The 18,923-nt window shown below is 35.0% G+C and overlaps 3 protein-coding genes across 4 annotated transcripts; 2 read left to right on the top strand and 1 right to left on the bottom strand.

Moving 5' to 3' along the window:
* The first annotated feature begins 4,920 nt into the window (after nucleotides 1-4,920).
* LOC112791907 (probable serine/threonine-protein kinase PBL3) lies at nucleotides 4,921-7,706 on the top strand. Its single transcript, XM_025834933.3, has 6 exons — nucleotides 4,921-5,250; nucleotides 5,363-5,706; nucleotides 5,812-5,947; nucleotides 6,253-6,389; nucleotides 6,480-6,603; nucleotides 7,158-7,706. Exons 1-6 carry the CDS (start codon nucleotides 5,184-5,186, stop codon nucleotides 7,613-7,615), a joined length of 1,266 nt encoding a protein of 421 aa, XP_025690718.1. The 5' UTR covers nucleotides 4,921-5,183; the 3' UTR covers nucleotides 7,616-7,706.
* A 2,694-nt stretch (nucleotides 7,707-10,400) lies between these two features.
* Nucleotides 10,401-13,011, top strand: LOC112791906 (L-type lectin-domain containing receptor kinase IV.1). 2 transcript variants are annotated; one of them, XM_025834932.3, is made up of 2 exons: nucleotides 10,420-10,883; nucleotides 11,012-13,011. In XM_025834932.3, exons 1-2 carry the CDS (start codon nucleotides 10,791-10,793, stop codon nucleotides 12,647-12,649), a joined length of 1,731 nt encoding a protein of 576 aa, XP_025690717.1. In that variant the 5' UTR covers nucleotides 10,420-10,790; the 3' UTR covers nucleotides 12,650-13,011. The 2 variants fall into 2 exon arrangements, with proteins under 2 accessions (XP_025690716.1, XP_025690717.1); XM_025834931.3 differs by having other exon boundaries at nucleotides 10,401-13,011.
* On the bottom strand, nucleotides 10,620-17,576 carry LOC112791905 (F-box/LRR-repeat protein At3g59190-like). Its single transcript, XM_025834929.2, has 3 exons — nucleotides 16,514-17,576; nucleotides 15,295-15,453; nucleotides 10,620-15,203 (listed from the first exon to the last, which is right to left on the bottom strand). The coding sequence occupies exons 1-3, from the start codon at nucleotides 17,552-17,554 to the stop codon at nucleotides 14,868-14,870; spliced, it is 1,536 nt and encodes a 511-aa protein (XP_025690714.2). The 5' UTR covers nucleotides 17,555-17,576; the 3' UTR covers nucleotides 10,620-14,867.
* Between the last annotated feature and the right edge of the window lie 1,347 nt (nucleotides 17,577-18,923).

Genomic DNA, 18,923 nt, shown 5'->3' with positions numbered 1-18,923 from the left:
CAGACATAAAAACAATGAAAATCGATGTGGATGTTAACCAGTAAATGGTAATCCAAAACAAATATGATGAAGATAACAAAGCTATAGAAAGGGACTTAAAATCCAAGGCAGGGCAGCAGATAGTTGATATTGCAAGACAAAAATCAAGTAAATTTATTCCATTGACTCCGAAGAAACAACCTCTATCAAACTCAAAGCCAATGGGAGATTCAATTACAACAAAGCAAAAGACTAAACAGCAAGAAATTAAGGTACAATTAGGAGTTGTTTACGGAAGGAGCGGTGGAATATCTTAATATTTAACAAAATAAATGTCTAACTATAAGATTTAAAAAAATTTATTTAATTCTTAAAAAAATAGAAATATTCACATTACTAATACAAAAAATTCAAAAAATATATTAAAAAATATCTATTGTGAAAAAAAAAATTATAATGTTTAGCAGAAAAAACATCTATGTATATTAACTTACTTTTGTTAAGTCAAGTTTCGAAATCGAATCCATTAAAAAGTTGGTAGAAATTGACTGGACTCTAGTTGGTTCTCTAGCAAAACTCTTTTTTTTTTTAATTTTCATTTTCCTTAGCCAACTTGGTGGCATCTTGTTCTTCTTGTGATTAGGGATGGCAACGGGTCCATGGGGCGGGGACATGCCCCCCGCCCCCGCCCCCGTCTCCATTATCCGTCCCCTCCCCGCCCCGTCCCCGTAACGGGTAACGGGGGCCCCGTATCCGCCAGGGACCCGCGTCTCCGCGGATATCCGCGGATTTTTATAAAAAATAATAAAAATTGAAAAAAATTAAAAAAATTGTGTATTGTATATAATTTAATATTTTACTTTCATCAATATCTACTTCAATATTATGAATTACATGTATAGCACTCAAATGCTTAACCAAAAATTCAAAATCAGTAAAATAATAAAAATTTCAGAATAATTATAACAAATGCTTATCCAAATCACAGTAATTATAACAAAAAAAGCAAACAAAGATAATGAAGATGATAACAAATGCTTAATTATAATCATATAAATTATACTTAACCTAACTCAATAATTATAACAAATACTTAACAAAATCATAGTACACACAAATGAGGTATTCTAGTTTTTTTACGTAAACGGAGTTTAAACGGATCTCCACGGGGCGGAGACTTCTATCCCCGTCCCCGCCCCGTTTAATATACGGGACCCCGTACCCCGTTCCCGCGGGTACAAAATCGTCCCCATATTCGCCCCGTGACGGGTAAATCCCCGCGGATACCCGCCGATTTTTGCCATCCCTACTTGTGATGCTTTCTTTGACCGTTTTATCGCAAGAAACTACGAAACTTTTCTTCCCTTTGGACGCAAGCCACTCATTCATGAATCATAATCATCTGTTTTGACCATTTTGTCCTTAGTTTGTCCAACCTAGAATTAGATGTTTTTGGATCGATTATAATAAAGTTTAATTATTTGATAAATTTTATTAAATTTATAATTAGAATTTTATATATATTATTTAATAAATTTTTATATTATTTTTAATTTTATAATTAAATTATTTTAATATAAAAATATTAAAATTAACTAAATATTTTTTTACAAATTAAATGTATCTACAATTAAAAATTTATTTAAATCTTTGACTATATAATGTTTTAAAAAAATATTCTATTAATTTTAATATTTTTAACATAAAATTATCTAATTATAAAATTAAAAATAGTGTAAAAATTTAATTAAAAAAATTTAAATATTTAATTATAAATTTAATAAAATTATATGAACTAAAAATAATTAAACTTTATAATAAATATAATTTTCTAACTAAAAAAGGTATAAGTATTTATTATTCCTTGTAACTCAGTACTACTATTCTCAGTTCTTAAATTAGTGAGTGATGTGAATACGTGATGAGTGATGTCAAGATTAAATAACTCAAACTGATGGTAAACCTTAAAGAGAAGCCGATTCCAATATGAATTGTTTCTATTAAAAAGAAAATTATTCAACTAATTGAATTTGAATCAGTCATTTGAAGGCAGTGTCAATTCAACACTTTTTATTGTTGCAGAACTGATATGACGATGAGTGATTGCATGACTGGGTTCTTCGTCACAGTTCCCTTATCTATGTTTCTCTTAGTGTTGCAGTAAATTATTCATTTATTTTGTGAAAGAGACATAATCGGTTTGGAACTAGGTTAAGGGTACCGAAGTAAATGCAGTGGGGGTATGGACATTGGAGAAGATTAATAGAGTCCCCACGCGCTTCCCGTGTCTCTTTCAAGTTTCAAATGGACCGTGTCTTATTGAGTAAAAAATATTTTTTTTTTCATGTTTAAAATAGTCTATTTATCTACTTTGATTACAAAATTTTTTTGGATTAAACATTTTAATTTTCAACTAAAATTAATTATTCAATTAATTTTAATGGTTCTTTGTTCCGTTTAGGGGTGCACATAGACCGGGTGAAGCCGGGTTTGATGTAACCCAGACCCGGCCCGAAATATACACCGGGTCTATTTATTAGACCCGAACCCGGCCCTAGACCCGATGAAACCAATACACTTTCTGGCCACAATTATACCGGGTGAAAATCGGGCCGTTAACATTACATTACGTTGATACCTTCTTGTAAACTAGCATGTAAAAATATCCAAATTTCCAAGGCTCCAACCATTAGTTAACATGGTAAAATTCACTTAGAAAAATATAACAAGAACCAACCATTCTTCAAAATTAAAGCATAACCACAATCAATATTAAAGCATAACCACAATCAATACTAATATTGTCTAATAATACCAAATATTTAAATCAATACAAATAACACAATCTTATGTATTAGTCTAAAATCTTATGCATTCTAAACATAAAACATTAACTTATAGTCTTATAATGACTAATAACACAAAATATTAAGGTTTACAATACTTAAATTCCACGTAAGAATAATCATGATCCATCACTAATAACACAAAATATTAATTGTGTATGATGACCGGGCCACCGGACCGACTTCGGGTGACCCGAGCTATGGCCCGGACCCGAACCGAAATAATGACCGGGTCTATTTTTGAGACCCGTACCCGACCTTAAACCCGATGAAATCACTCCAAATTAGTTCCTAAAGTGTTCGGGACCGGGCCGGGCCTTCGGGCCGGGCCGGGTCTGTGCACCCCTAGTTCCGTTAACTCTAATAGATAATAAAATAGTTTTCGACAACTTTAATAGGGGACAAAATAGTCTCTGACTCCTTCTATTTAGAAACGACATTATTTTTTCCTAATTCCTATCATATTTCGCATAACTCTAATATTCTAACACTTGCAACTTCAAACTACACAATACACAATCTGTAATTTCAATGTTCACAAGAAAAAATATCCAACTTATTCTCAACCAATTCATACTCAACAAACAAATAACTATGTCTTTGAAGTATTTGTTATTTTTTATGGATCCCATGAATCTAGACAGCAAGTTCGATTTGTTAAGATCCATCATCGTCGCCATCTCCCTCTCCCTCTGTCTTATCATCTCTATGGTCACATTGTCCACCACTTTGATTGCTTTCTTCATCTTCTTCGAACCAATATTCAGTAATCGCTTCATTTTTTATATGAGCGACGATGACGACATTACTCGCTGTACTGATAGCTTGGATGCGAGATCGAAACTGTTTGCCAGCTTGAACTCTGGGAGAAAATGAATGAAGTACTCAGGATCCATTTCAAATGAGAATTTGCATATGATGTCGAAGGAGAATATTCTCATGATGTTCTAATGTCCAACAATTTATATTTCTAACCGGAGAGTGAAAAAAAGCGTACCTTTGGAGTAGTTGTGGAACTTGATATTGGAGATGTGGTGGACGTTGTCGGGATTAGAGGTGATGTTGTTATCAAAGACATGGAGGTAGATGCTTCTAGTGGGTGAAGTGCGGAAGACGGAAAGAGGTGGGTATACCAATCACAGAGATTTGGAAAGTGTATGTGTGGTTCATGACATGTTGAGATAGGTGCGATACGCGTAACAGTTACACCATGACTTGATCTTGGAATTGAAGAGAAAGAAAGAAAAGACGGAGAAGAAGACTTTGAAGGTGAAAAACGAGAGTATAAATGTTAGGGTTATATAAGATATGATGAAAATTGGAAGAGAACGGTGTCATTTTCGAACAGAAGAGATCAGGGCCTTTTGTTTCCCTGTTAAAATTGCTAGAGACTATTTTGTCTTCCGTTAGAATTGATGGAACAAAAGACCTAAATAACTGATGGAGTTAATTGTTAGAAACTAATCAAATAATTAATTTTAGTTGGAGACTAAAGTGTCCGTTCCAAAATTTTTTAGAGACCAAAATGAATAAATATTATTTAAAATAAATGTTATAAAATACATATTAAGATTTTTATTAGTAAAAAAATTAATTTAATAAATCTATTGAAATTAAATTTTATAATTTTAAAATTTTTTAAATTTAATAAATTAATTTATATATTTAGAGTTAATGTTAGCCTAATTTTAAATGAAACGATATATTTCTTAACTTATGTACCCAGATAGATTAACACGAGCGATGGTAGTGCTTATTTATTGACACATGAGTTAACTACTATTCACTTAATTTTTTTATTTCTCTTTATACAATCAAAACAAATTGGATCAAAATGTTTTAAAATAAAAGAATTACTAAAATAAAAATAAGAATTCAGTTATTTTTAAATAAAAATAATATGATAAAAACTATAAATTTAAAAAATTTTTTCAAATGTACTGTTATATCAGTGTTTCAGTAATTTTTAACCGTTGATATTAATTATAAACAAAATATAATTAAAATCAACTGTTAAAAATCACTGATACACCAGTACGATGATACACTTGAAAATCTTCCTAAATTTAATATTGAATGTAATGTTACCCCCTTATTTCCTCGCATCCTTTTCCAAGCAAATTAATGACAAGTGTGAACACACACAACGTTATTTTGTTTTCAACAAAAGAGGGTCCACCTTTTTGTGTGTCTCAGAAGGAACTTTCGTTACATGTTCCCTGTTTTTGAGGGTCTCTCTTCTTGTTGTTCAGCTTGATTATTTGTTTCTTGTTACCTCAAAGCAACTCATCATTTCCCTCTTTCTTCAAGCATTGCAGAGTCCGTGAAGTTAAACAGTTGGCGGCTAATAGCACAGTAATGGGTAACTGCCTAGATTCCTCAGCAAAAGTGGATGCTGCTCACAGTTCAAGGACTTCCACTTCTGGTAACCACCCTTGTCCCAATCTCATCAATCTCTCTCTATGATAATAGTGCCTGCTATCTGTTTGTGAAATTGTCTCATTGAAGGACTAATTTAATTCCATCAACAACGCCAGGGATTTCGAAAGCGAGTCGCTCCTCTGCGGCCTCAAGCTTATCCATCTTGTCACACAATGGAACCAGTGATTCTTCATCTTCATCTGCATCCGCTCTTCCCACGCCGCGCTCCGAGGGCGAAATCTTGTCTTCTCCGAATCTCAAGTCCTTCGCATTCAACGAACTGAAGAGCGCCACAAGGAACTTTCGTCCGGATAGTCTCCTTGGTGAGGGAGGATTTGGCTATGTTTATAAGGGGTGGCTTGATGAACACACTTTTACAGCTTCCAAACCAGGATCAGGAATGGTTGTTGCTGTCAAGAAACTTAAGCCTGAAGGTTTTCAAGGTCATAAGGAGTGGTTGGTAGGTTCTTGCTTTCAAAATAGGATAGTATATACAATTAACATGCTTTTATTTATTTCAATTATGCACTTGGTCTAATTAGTGAAACCTTTAATTAATTTGTAGACCGAAGTTAATTACCTGGGACAACTTCACCATCATAACCTGGTTAAGCTAATTGGTTACTGCGTGGAGGGGGAAGATCGGCTGTTGGTGTATGAGTTCATGCCCAAAGGGAGCTTAGAGAATCATCTGTTTAGAAGTAAGTTACCATAGCCATTACACTTTTCCCTAATAATTTCAATTTATTCGGCTATTTCTTTATTCAAACAGTCATTAACAAAAGGGGAGGAAAAACAACTCAGAGAAGTGGAAAGAAATAAACACCTACTGCTCCCTCCTTAAAAATTATGTCCTTTGTAGTCAATTATGTTATGTCAAAATTCTTATTCAGTTCCGTGTCAGTGGTTGCCAAATTTTTTAGTTTTTAGTTTTATCTTTATTTTTTTATTCCGATCACTATCTGAACTTAGGATGGTAGTTTCATGGTTTTGTTATATTTGACAGGAGGACCACAGCCACTTTCTTGGTCACTTAGGATGAAAGTGGCCATTGGTGCTGCCAGAGGTCTAACTTTTCTTCACAATGCCAAATCACAAGTCATATACCGCGATTTTAAAGCTTCGAATATCCTACTAGATGCTGTAAGACAAATTAGAATAGACTTCGAGTCATAATTTCTTCATCATTATTTTATTATGCAAAATAATTTATCATGATGCATTGCGTTACAGGAGTTCAATGCAAAACTCTCTGATTTTGGCTTAGCCAAGGCTGGTCCTACTGGAGATAGAACTCATGTCTCTACTGAAGTTATGGGTACTCGTGGATATGCAGCACCTGAATATGTAGCAACAGGTCTGATTCAACTTTTCATAAATTGTTATTGGTATTTTATGTTGCTTCTATATTTCATGGTTAGTGGTCTTAAATCATTGAATGCCCCTTTTTTGAGGGTCTAGTAATTAATCTGATCAATTATTTGGTATCTTCTCTAGTTCTCTTTAATATAAGACTGATGATTGAATGTTCTAATTCATTCTCCTAATTATACTTCTAATTCTTAAATGAGTAAAAATTTAAATACATGTGATTTTTTGAAAGATAAAAAAGAAAAGAATTCAATACTTCCTTATTTAGAAACTAGGAAGATAATTAAACGAATGAGTTAGGATTCCCAATTATTTTTTCAAACTGCAAATGTCTGGCATTGCTTGTCACTCTGGCTCTTGGGTTCGGTGGGGTTAATATTTTTCTTTAGAGTTCTAATCCTTGCTTCTGAAAACTGGAAAATCTGTGCCTCAAGTTCAGATTGTTTTGTTGTACTGCTTCATTGTGTATATCAGAAGCCAACTTATTTAACGTCTTATTTTATCCCGAATTACAAATTAAAAAGCTTTCAAATTTGACAGGGCGGTTGACAGCCAAAAGTGATGTATATAGCTTTGGGGTTGTATTGCTTGAGCTTTTGTCCGGAAGACGTGCTGTTGATAGAACAAAAGCCGGTGTCGAGCAAGACCTTGTAGACTGGGCGAAACCGTATCTAGGTGACAAAAGAAGACTATTTAGGATTATGGACACCAAGCTCGAGGGTCAATACCCACAGAAAGGAGCCTACATGGCTGCTACTCTTGCTTTAAAATGCCTTGATCGGGAAGCCAAGGCAAGGCCGCCAATGACAGAGGTTTTAGAAACCCTCGAGCAGATAGAAGTCCCCAAAACTGCAGCGCGAAACTCTCAATCAGGGCAGAAGAGAGTACATGTTCCTCCAAGCCCAAGGAAGTCTCCTGGACAGAATCTGTCCCCCATGAATGTTACTCGAACTTCATACCCATTGCCGCCTTGCCGAGAATCCCCTCATGTACATTAAACCTTATGATCATCTGTATATAAATTCCTTTATTTATGAGATTGCGTTTTTGACAGGAATATAATGAGGTATTCATTTCTCCAACATAAAACTTTTGTAGCAAAGAATAATATAGAAAGGAATATGAACACCATATTTCCATTAGCTATGGAAGTCTGCACAGGGGTGTTTCCAATGCATGTTTCAGTTCCCAACGTTGGTTAACTATTATAGTAATGAGATTCGACTAGCATGGCCACATTGCTTTCCAAGACACAAAAATGTCCGTTTCCAAGACACATTAAAAATGACTGCATTTTTCTTTTGTTTTTGTTCTTTGTTTTACTTGCCACAAGCCCAGCTTTAAATACAATTGGATCAACTTGAGAACAGATCACCCGATCCATGAGCTATTACGAAGGAGCTACATCCTTTTAGTTCTATAGTAGCTGGGGTTCTTCCAAATGATTTCTGATTATGCATTCCCAATGAGCTCTAGTTTCCCTAAATCAACCCCAACCTCAGACACTGCTGGTTGCTGCTAGGGACTAGAATATATAGGCAGGGACTAGAATATACATGCAGCTGAGTATTAACAGTTAGAAACAAGAGAATAATCTGAATAGTGTATTATTGAGTAAGTTGAAAGATACAATACATGGATGTATATATAAGTGCTAGAGGAATTAAAGTAATAAAAGTATACAATCCTACAATTAATATAAAGATATTCTATTTAAATATAAATGATACTAATTGATCTAAATTGATTCTAATTTATTTTCTAACAATTTGCTCTAATACCATATTAAAAAGGGTAAAAGAAAATGATAGAAAAAAAAATTTGGGTGTATTCAAGTTGTTGTGGACAATTGTAGCTAATGTGACCTTTCTGTTGATATTTGCGACAAAAAGATCGTCTGAAAAGAGGTGTCCAGAACGGCTACAGTTACGATAAAATTTACTTTTTCTGTCTGTGGCAGCAAAAACATTTGAGTTTTCTATAATAGTAGATACAAAGATCAAAGAAAGGAGAGAAAATTGCAAATTTAGGGATGAAAATGAGAAAACTGACATCAGAATAAAAAAGAGCTCACCAAAAAACCCGTAGAGAAGGCCCTACCATCTTACACATTAGCTGCCACGTCAGATTCCACATCAGCATGAAAGGTGACACGTGGCGACAGCTGAGTGGAGGAGGGAAGCCACGTCAACACTGAGTTAGCGAGGGCAGTGCGCGGGTTGCGAAGCAATCCGAGTCGGGTCGGGTGTGGCACGGGTTGCTGGAGGCGCTGCTTCTGCGACACGTGGCACGCTCTGGACCATTTGATCGTTGCTGATGATCAAACGGTGATGGAGACATTTGGAGAAGGAAAACGATAGAAGCGGACAACGATATTGTAGCGGCGCGTCCGGCTGTTTCCGGCGACGGGGATGGGCTCGTTAAACTCGCGACGACGAGACGAAGGCGGCGGTAATGGCGATGACGAACCAAAGCTTCAGAAAAGGATCGAAAAACGAGGTCAAAGAACACTTTCGGGAGAGAAAAATAAAAGGGCTATGAACAAATTTTCATGGAAAAAAAAGAACCTATGCTCTGATACTATATTAGAAACATAGATACAATACATAAGAGTATATATAGGTTCTAGAAGAATTAAAGTAATAAAAGTATAAAAAAAGGACATAAGACTTAGATGTTAAAAGAAGATTTTTTAAGTTGAATAGAGATATCACATACAAAGGAGGAGCGCAAGAGGTGGATGGTGTGTTTTTGACTTTTTGTGCAATTATAAAGAACATTTGGATGAAAAGGAATAAAATGATATTTTAAAATAAATAAAAAGATATTGAAAAAATTATTAACATGTCCTTTTTAAACTATAAAAAGTAGTTATGTGTGGATTTCTTTAATTATTGTGGCCGTATCAGAAATGACAAAAGGATAATATTAGTGCTCATTTGCTTTCTTTATTTTGGTTTAGTTGTTGTTGTCTTTGTTTGCTCTACTCTTTTGGGTGGAGATCTTCTTTCAAAAAAAAAAAAGACTTAGATGTTGAAAGAAAGGTAACATTAAATTCTACTATGTAAACTTGTTTGGTAAGTGAGATAAATATACGGTTAAACTTTTCTTTCTAGAGACAAAAAAAAATGTATATTTTTTGCTTTCTAAATAAGTAAATATGCATAATAGAAATTACTTAGATAAATATTGTATGTTTTTATTTTTGTACTTACTTTTGATATTTGGTGATGGCTAACGGTGATATAGGTAGGGCTGTCAATGAATAGGGTAGGATACGGTTTAGATTCTATCCTAATCCTACTCGCAGATTGAAAACTTTCTTAAAATTTTATCCTATTCTATCTGCAAGTTGAGAATCTCTCAACCTTAACTCTACCTGCACCTTAAAGTTCTAAACTTTACTCTATCCGACCTACTCGCAGAAACAATTTTTTTTTAAATAAATATAAAATTCAACAATTCTAAAATTTATACATAATAAAATAGAAAATAAAAAACTAAATTCAAACTAAAATTAAAAACAAGATCTTAAAAAAATCTAACATAAAATTACAAATAATATAATAATCAACTAAACTTAACGATTATTTCAAATTTTTATAAGAAGAAAATTGTGAGCACAAGACTCAATTTTTTCACTACGTATATAACTTTTACATATATATTATATAATATATTAAAAATGCGGGTAGGATATACCCTAAACCTGTATCGTACCTACCCACAAGCAAATTTGCACTCTACCCTAGAGTAGACAACCCTATCCAAACGGGTTGGTCTGGATTGAGTACCCGCGGATAGGGTATTACCATTGTAGTTTCCAGTGACCTTGGGTGACTTTTCTTCTGGTTACAAAGTTAGTACAAGTAGCACTTTACCCTAAAGAATTTAGGGACTGTGAGCTAGGCAAAGGGTCAAACATGCCGGGCTATATGCCTATTGTTTCCGTGTGGACCCGAGATGAAGGTTTGAAAAGAAATTTGTGAATTGTGGAGTTTTGCCCAAAACCAGAAGAAGCAGATAGATTACATACTGTAGCCATGTCTCTGAAGCTTGCTGCAGTGACACTTTTGCTGGTGGAAGTGGCAGCCAGTGGAGATACCAGTTTCATCTTTAATGGATTCCAATCATCACAGTATAATCTTACTATTTTAGCTGAGCTCACTTCCAATGGCCTACTCAAGCTCACCAATGGTGAGTCCCTGCAAGAAGGACATGCTGTGTATTCATCCCCTGTGGTTTTCAAGAACAGCTCCAACAACGGTAGCGCCTTTTCTTTCTCCACCTCTTTTGTATTTGCCATAAGACCTCAGGCTGCTGAACTCAGTGGTCAAGGTATTATGTTTGTGGTTTATCCAGCAACAAAAAGTCTAACTGGTCTTCCATCCCAGTACTTTGGTGTCTTTGATCCGGATAGCGTGGGTAACAGCAGCAACCATGTTTTCGGCGTGGAGCTTGATACTTCTATGAGCACGGAGTTTGAGGATATCAACGACAACCATGTTGGGATTGATATCAATGACTTGAAGTCAGCAGCATCGGCAGTTGCAGGATATCATAACGATGATGGTATTTTCAATGCTTTGAGACTTGCTAGTGGCAACCCTATACAGGTATGGCTGGAATATCATGGGATGAATAAACAAATTAATGTTACTTTGGCACCAATCAACATTGATAAACCAAAACAAGCTTTGCTATCGTTTACCAAAGACCTTTCTCCAATTCTTGAAGAGAATATGTATGTTGGCTTCTCTTCCTCCACGGGTATGGGTACTGCTTCGCAATATATTCTGGGTTGGAGTTTTGAGATCAATGGCCAGTCTCAGCCACTTGAACTATCTCAACTCCCAAAGTTGCCTAGGAAAGGTGATAATAAACATAAAGGGTATAAGAAGGTGGTCTTGGCAGTTGCATTGCCTATGATATCACTCATGTTGGTTCTCTTGGTGACTTTAACAGTTAATCATGTCATCAAAAGGAAGAGGTTTTCTGAGCAACTTGAAGACTGGGAGCAAGAATGTGGTCCTAGTAGATTCAGGTATAAAGATCTCTACTTGGCTACAAAGGGGTTCAGGGAGAAGGAGCTATTAGGAAGGGGCGGATTTGGTAAGGTCTACAAAGGTGTGATAGTGATAGCAGCTTCCAAAACTGAGATTGCAGTAAAGAGGGTATCCCATGAGTCCAAACAAGGTGTAAGGGAATTCGTGGCAGAAGTTGTGAGCATTGGCCGTCTTCGCCATAGGAATCTGGTTCCCCTTCGAGGATATTGCAGGCGCAAAGGAGAGTTGCTTTTGGTCTATGACTACATGCCAAATGGGAGTTTAGACAAGTATCTCTTTAACAAACCAAAACTGACCCTGAATTGGAGCCAGAGATTTAGAATCATCAAAGGAGTTGCTTCGGCTTTGCTCTATTTGCATGAAGGATGGGAGCAAGTTGTGGTCCATAGAGACATAAAGGCCAGCAATGTGCTACTGGATGCAGAAATGAATGGTAGATTAGGGAACTTTGGTCTTGCAAGGTTGCATGACCATGGAAGCAATCCTCAAACTACTCATGTTGCCGGAACTTTCAGGTATATGGCCCCTGAGCATATCAGAACAGGTAAGGCCACTACAATATCTGATGTATTCGGTTTTGGTGCATTTCTACTTGAGGTTGCTTGCGGAAGAAGGCCCATGGAGAAAACAGAGGAATGGCTTGACAATGCAAATCTTGCTGATTGGGTGTATGATTTCTGGAAGAAAGGTGGGATTCTTGAGGCAAAGGATCAAAATTTGAGCACAGATTCAGAGACAGAGGAGGTGGAATTGGTGCTGAAACTTGGTTTGTTTTGCTCCCAGTCAGAGCCTACGGCTAGGCCGAGCATGCGCCAAGTTATGCATTACTTAGAAAGGGAAGTTCCTTTGCCACATTTACCTTCCACATTCAGACACCATACTCAAGACTTGCCGAATCCGGCTTCCCCGGATAGGCCGTTGCTCCAGACTTCGGTCGTTGAATCAATTCTCTCAGGTGGTCGATGATTCTAGAAGGCTCCATTTGAACTATTTCGTGTGGTTTTATTCTTAAGTCTTCCATGGAAATGAGCTTGTGCCCAACACTTTGTTTTTTATTGTCAAAGTTAAATGAGTTTGATGCCACACAACTGAAGTTTGAACAAGCAATGTGGGCTATTACCATTTGAATATGGCACACATTGAGTGGTATAGCATCATTGAGCACCTCAAGTGATATTCTTATTAGGTGTTTCTAGAACAATGAAAAGATTAAGATTTTCTATTTTAGCCTTGGTTTAAAATTTCAATTTTGTAACAGCTCAGGTCAGGTGTGACCGTGTGAAACAGAACAGTTTTATTAAGTATTAACTCTTTAGTTCCCATTTCAATTGAGTGTGATGCAGCTTACTAACAAGTGGGTTGAAAGTTAATTATTGTTCACATGGAAAAAAAGATCTACTAAGATCGGATATGATAGTAAGTAATTAATCTTTTAATTAAAGATTTATAATTTAAGTACTGCAAATGGAAAGAAATTTTATTAAGAAGGATATTTAGTTAGAGTATTCTAAATACAGAAGTTAAGAGTAAACAGAATAAAAGATATCAGATTTATTTTGGATTTTCCATATATTCTTTTGAAAGAGAGAGAAGAATTATCAAAAAGAAACTTACCCAATGACGTCAATTGTTGCAATATGTGGTACCTTGAATCACTTGACACAGTATGAAAAGTTCAAGAGAAGAGCTAGAAGCTAGAAATCATCCCAGGATTTGTAATGTCACAAAGAAATGAAGTAGTTTTTATCAAATGATACCAAGGGTTCCCCCAAACACTTCATAGAACACAGAGAATGTCGTAGCTGAAAGTTCTGGTCGTTGAAGTGTTCGAGGGAACACTAGGTACCACCCGATGATCCATAACATAATGCATGTCCTTGCATGGTGCTCCATTTATAATGCTCTTCCTTTGCATTGAGCTGCAAATATTGCTATTGTTCATTGGGAACGAAGAGTGAGTGAACCTGGACGCAACATTGGTCCATATAGGGATTTGGAGCATATATATAAATAAGAATCAGAATAATATTTATTGAGATCGAGTCGAGTGGCCACATGCTATTCTGAAACCATGTACTCTCTCTATGTAAAGTTGTTGTGTGAGGTGTAACCTTTTCAGACAAGTGTTGGAGGGAATCAAAGATTGTGAGCTCAACTTTGATGTCATATAAATGTCTCTTCTACCGAGAAGAACAGGATCTTTATATGTACAGTAGTCAAGTTAACATGATTCTTTTGTCTGCATATCACTAATTAATAAACAATAAACAAATTTGTTTTATCTTTTAGACCAGATAGATAATCACAATAATCTGTAATGGTTTGAGTTCATCCACTGAAATGAGTAGTACTTGCTTCATTAACATATATTCTCACAAAAGGAGAAAAAGTATAAACTGGAAACATTCTAAAGAAAGCAGAGAGTATTATTAAGTACACATGACTATGACAATGACTTAAAGAGATTCAGAACTGATCTTCTCTCTTAGCTTTTCTTGATCTGATTCTTAACATCACTTAGCTTCACCAATTCTGAACCCACAATCCTTCTCCTTTGCATACATCATGACCAGGTTCAATGCTACACAAAATCTTGACCTACTTGGACTTCTTCTTCTCCACACAAACAGACTTTAGTTTGTGAGCATATGCATATTTTGCACCACTATAAATACAACAGTTTCAGTGCATTGTTCCAAACCATGGCTAATCCTAGATTACTACTACTCAAGCAACAAGCTTGTCTTAGTATTTGAATGTTGGCTGTTTCTTGGAGTTCCTCTGAACACTTCACACATGAGGCTTAATTAATGCCAATAATGAGTCCTTTCCATCAGTGAAGTGTTTGGGGGAACTTCAGGATTCAACTAACACGGTACAATAGTTTTAGACATCATTGAAAACCAAGTTGAAGAAATTGAACCATGTTCATTTCACTGAAGTGTTTGGGGAAACTCCCTCTAGAGAGTTCTGTGCATGCAGTTGATCATTGCACAATACTAGTGATCCACACACTAGTAGTTTCATGTTTCTTATTTTCCTAATCTGGGTATAGAAGAAATAATGTTATCTATATTACTTATTTTTTCAACACATTATCCTACCTCATAGGCTCCATTATTTTCTTGATTTTGCAGCGTGCTGAGCATCAATCCTTGCATTAATCACCTTGAGATAATAAGGGCTATGGCTGACAGCAGAAGAAAAATTTGACAGGTGATGAAAGATGTTGGGCTTGTTGGTATAGAAGATGATGAAGCCTGTGCCTGCCACCATTGTTCCAAGTTTGACAAACTTGTGAACTACTCCATTTACCGTTTCCCAAGTAAACTCTTCTACGTGGGTCTATTATCATCTTCTGGAGCTGTCTTGCATTTTGAAGCAGATAAACCGCAATCTCAATCTCACTTTGGTGACCTCGAATTCCTGTTATTGTAACCTCCTTCAGATTACTGTGTGGACAAGCTTGCAGCCAACTTGTTTCCCTGAACTCCACATGAAATTTCATATGGGTCCATATCTGCATCAATACACTTGTAATTAAGCGAGAAATAACAAATTTCTTAGATGATCGTTATTTATATTTTGTTTTATATAGGATTATAGCGTACATTGAGGTCTAATCTTGTGAGGATTGGGCAACCTTTGAGCACAATCTCTATCCAGCAAAAATTCTGTTGATGTACGGCTTCTTTTGTGATTATCAAGTGTCTAAGATTTGGAAATGTGGGAACAATGCTGTTTGCCATTGTATTAACTGGCACATAAGTCTGCATCAAAATTTTCATCAACATATATCATTTCACACTAATATTTAAATATTATTTGATGGTATGGACAAAAGACAAAAATAGAAACAAAAACCTTTTTATTTTTGTTATATTCATTTTGTATTTATTCAAAAAAGAACAGACGGAATATATGTACAAAACTTTTATTATAAGATATAATAGGAGTTAATCCTCAATTTTATCTTTTAATTTACACTCAAATCTTAATTTAGTTCTAAAATTTAAATTGTCTCTGTTTAGTATCCAAATTTTACAAATTTACTCACGTTAGTCAAATTTTTCGCATACAAACATTAATGGAGCATTAATATAGACGATCACAAACCACGCTAGAACTACAACATGTAAATTAAATTTGATACTCAAATAACACAAAAGTGACTCGTATCACGGGCTTTGTGAAGAAAAATTTGGATAATCGTCAAAATTGTTCCAACATGAGTCATGTTTATAATGTTTGAAGCTAAATAAAGACAATTAAAACTTTAAAAACTAAATTAAAGTTTGCGACAAAATTAAAGGACAAACTGGATATTATCTCATGATATTCTATTCTATGCTTATCATTCATTATAAACGTATTTTCATGAAATTTATGTTTAAAATTAAATATATCTGTAGAAACAATAACAAATATTATTTTGAAATAAATTTTGTCTATTTTCTCATTAATAAAAAATAAAATATCATTTTTATCGTGATAAAGTTACCTAAAAAAGTAAGACTACTGTTGTATTTATAAAAAAGAGTTTCGTTGAGTAAAAATATCTAAATCTTCATTTTTTTCGTTGATTTTATATAAAAATGATCCAAAATGTTAATGCGGTGCTGGTATGCATGTAATGGAAGAAAGTAGGTAGGTGTGATTTGGTTTTATTGGTATAGGTGATGATGAAGAAGGAATTAAAAGAAAGAGGAGGATAAAGAAGAGGAAGATGATGATGGCAAAATTAAAATATGAAAAATAGATTTAAACGGTAAAAGTAATTTGAAACTTATTCTGTAGTAACAAATTAAATGGAAATTGAAAATGACATACCATGCAGTAACACTCGAGGAACAAAGTTTGAAGCTGAGGAAGGTCAATGGCAAGCCTGGAATATTGAGACATCTCTCCGCCTTGATCACTACCCAAAACCATACGACACGAGAAAGATTTAAGGTTTGGAGTATCAAACATGGTCTCAATCATATACCAGGTTCCGGTATACTCCATGCTCTCCAAACTGGAGCTTCTAAGCACAAGTGCCTTTAGCTTGTGACAAAGATTCACACTCAGGTGCCTCAATTTTTGGCATGAAGGGTACTCTATTTTCAAGTGCCCCATGTTGTGACATTCAGAGAGCCTTAACCATTCAAGGCTGTGACAGCTGGCCAGCAAAACCTGCACCTGTTCGCCACCCACCAAATCGACTTTCTCGAGGTCGAGAGTAGTGATGGTGGCGAACCCCGGGTTAAAGGCCGGGTGAGGCGCCAGCGCGCAATGCGCTAGGCGCACGTGCTTTAAACACGAGTTTACAAAAGCAAATTCTTTGTTGAGAAGAACCTCGCAAGGAAAGAGCAAAAGCGCTCCATACGATGGAGCGCTTAGCTCATGGCTTTCGGAGAAACAGAGGTCAATCTCATCAACCTTTCTATCCAAGGCAAATCCAATCCATTGAGCGAGATCGTGGCAACCGTGTCCACCTCGGCGGAAAGTGAAGTAAAGGCTCAATCTTTCAATTTTGGAACGGAAATTAGGGTCAAATTGACTCAAGCGTAACAGGTAAAGGTTAACCCTGTTCAAAAAGGCCCAAGTCCTGTCGCACTTGAGTATGAACCTTGATGTTGCACTTGAGTGATGAGAAATGTTTGTGATTGCATCTTGTTGTGGGTTTAGAAAGTTATGGGCATCTAGAACGAGATTGTTTGGGGTTTTCCAGATATTTCTCCACGTGGAAGACAAGACACTGGTCTTAGCGGCTTCTCTAGTGGTAAGAAAAGATAGAATGTTGCACAAAATGGGAGCGGGAAGGGCAGTAAGGTAATCTTGATCACCACCTTCTTCCACCACTCCCTCCTTCTGTTTCTTCCTTTGCATGTTTTTTTTTTTCTTGAGAAAAGAAAATGGAGCAAAGGGAAGGGAAGAAAGTGTGCAGGGAAGGCGGTATATATATCTGTGAGCAGGACGGAGAATATGTAGCATTTGGTTGTCTTTCATTATTCATCTATTCTTGTTTCTTAAGATGGACGGATCATTCAAAGACGTGGGAATAGATTGATACCAAGCATAAAAATTTCAAAATTAATTAAATGGCTCGTTAATTTGTCTATTTTATAATTTTATCAAAATTGTAATTATATTTTTATATATATTTTTAATTAAATTTTTATATTATATTAAATTTTATAATTAAATTTTTATTAGAATTAGTAAAATATTCAGTTAAATAAAATAAAATATTTAATTATTTTTAATATTTTTATTATGATATAAATTTAATTATGAAATCTCACATAATATAAAGACTTTATTAGAAGTTATATATAAAAATTTAATTGAAAATTTGATAAAATAATTAAACTTTACTCAAATTGCCGTCCCTATCCATATCTTTTATTTCCGCTGCTGCACATATCTACGTCTACATATTATTTATCCTTGGGGAGCTTCTATCTTCACAAAATAAAAAATCAAGACTTCAAAAGATTCTCAAGCTGGCCTATTTCACATTAACAAAAAACCATGTCGTCCTTATAAATCTTCAAGAATAATTTCAAAATGGTTGTAGTGGAAAATCAAATCTAATACTTTTTAACTATTAAGGTGTTGTTTGTATACAAGTATTAGACTATAGTTAATTTTGCACTTTTATATGATTAGAAAATTATATGAGACATATTGGCATGTTGTTTCATGGCGCCTTGGTGTAGCATCAGAAAAACCGAAGGGATATATAGTATGGTTAAGTGGCGGTGGATGAGTTTCCAAATGTTACCGATGATAACTAATTAATAAGATTTGACCACGTTGATTTATATATATCTTCATGTTATTATATTACATTATATCTTATCTTCTATAAATCCTTCAGGAAGTTTCCGGAAATCTTCACTCGCTTGGACGATGGATTCAATAATAACCATATATTAGATTTTGATGTCAGCTTTACATGCATATCTGATCTAAAATAATGCTCAATTTGATCAAATTTATATGTTTCTGTATTTTTTTAAAATACAAGCATTTTATTTATATTTAATAAATAAAAATTATATGTTTATACTTTTCTTCTCAAAACTTTAGAAGATGCATGGCGCCGCGCTCACACAAAATGCCTATGGTTTCGCCAAAGGCTATTAGAAGCTACGATTTCAGTTTTCTTACATTATTATTGAATAAGTCGTGGGAATCAACAATTCAATGCTTAACACTTAGCAAGAAGTGCTTAAATCCAACTTAATCAAAT

Source organism: Arachis hypogaea, chromosome 13 (assembly GCF_003086295.3).
Source record: "Arachis hypogaea cultivar Tifrunner chromosome 13, arahy.Tifrunner.gnm2.J5K5, whole genome shotgun sequence".
Lineage (NCBI taxonomy): Eukaryota > Viridiplantae > Streptophyta > Magnoliopsida > Fabales > Fabaceae > Arachis > Arachis hypogaea.
This window is presented reverse-complemented; position numbering and strand designations above follow the sequence as displayed.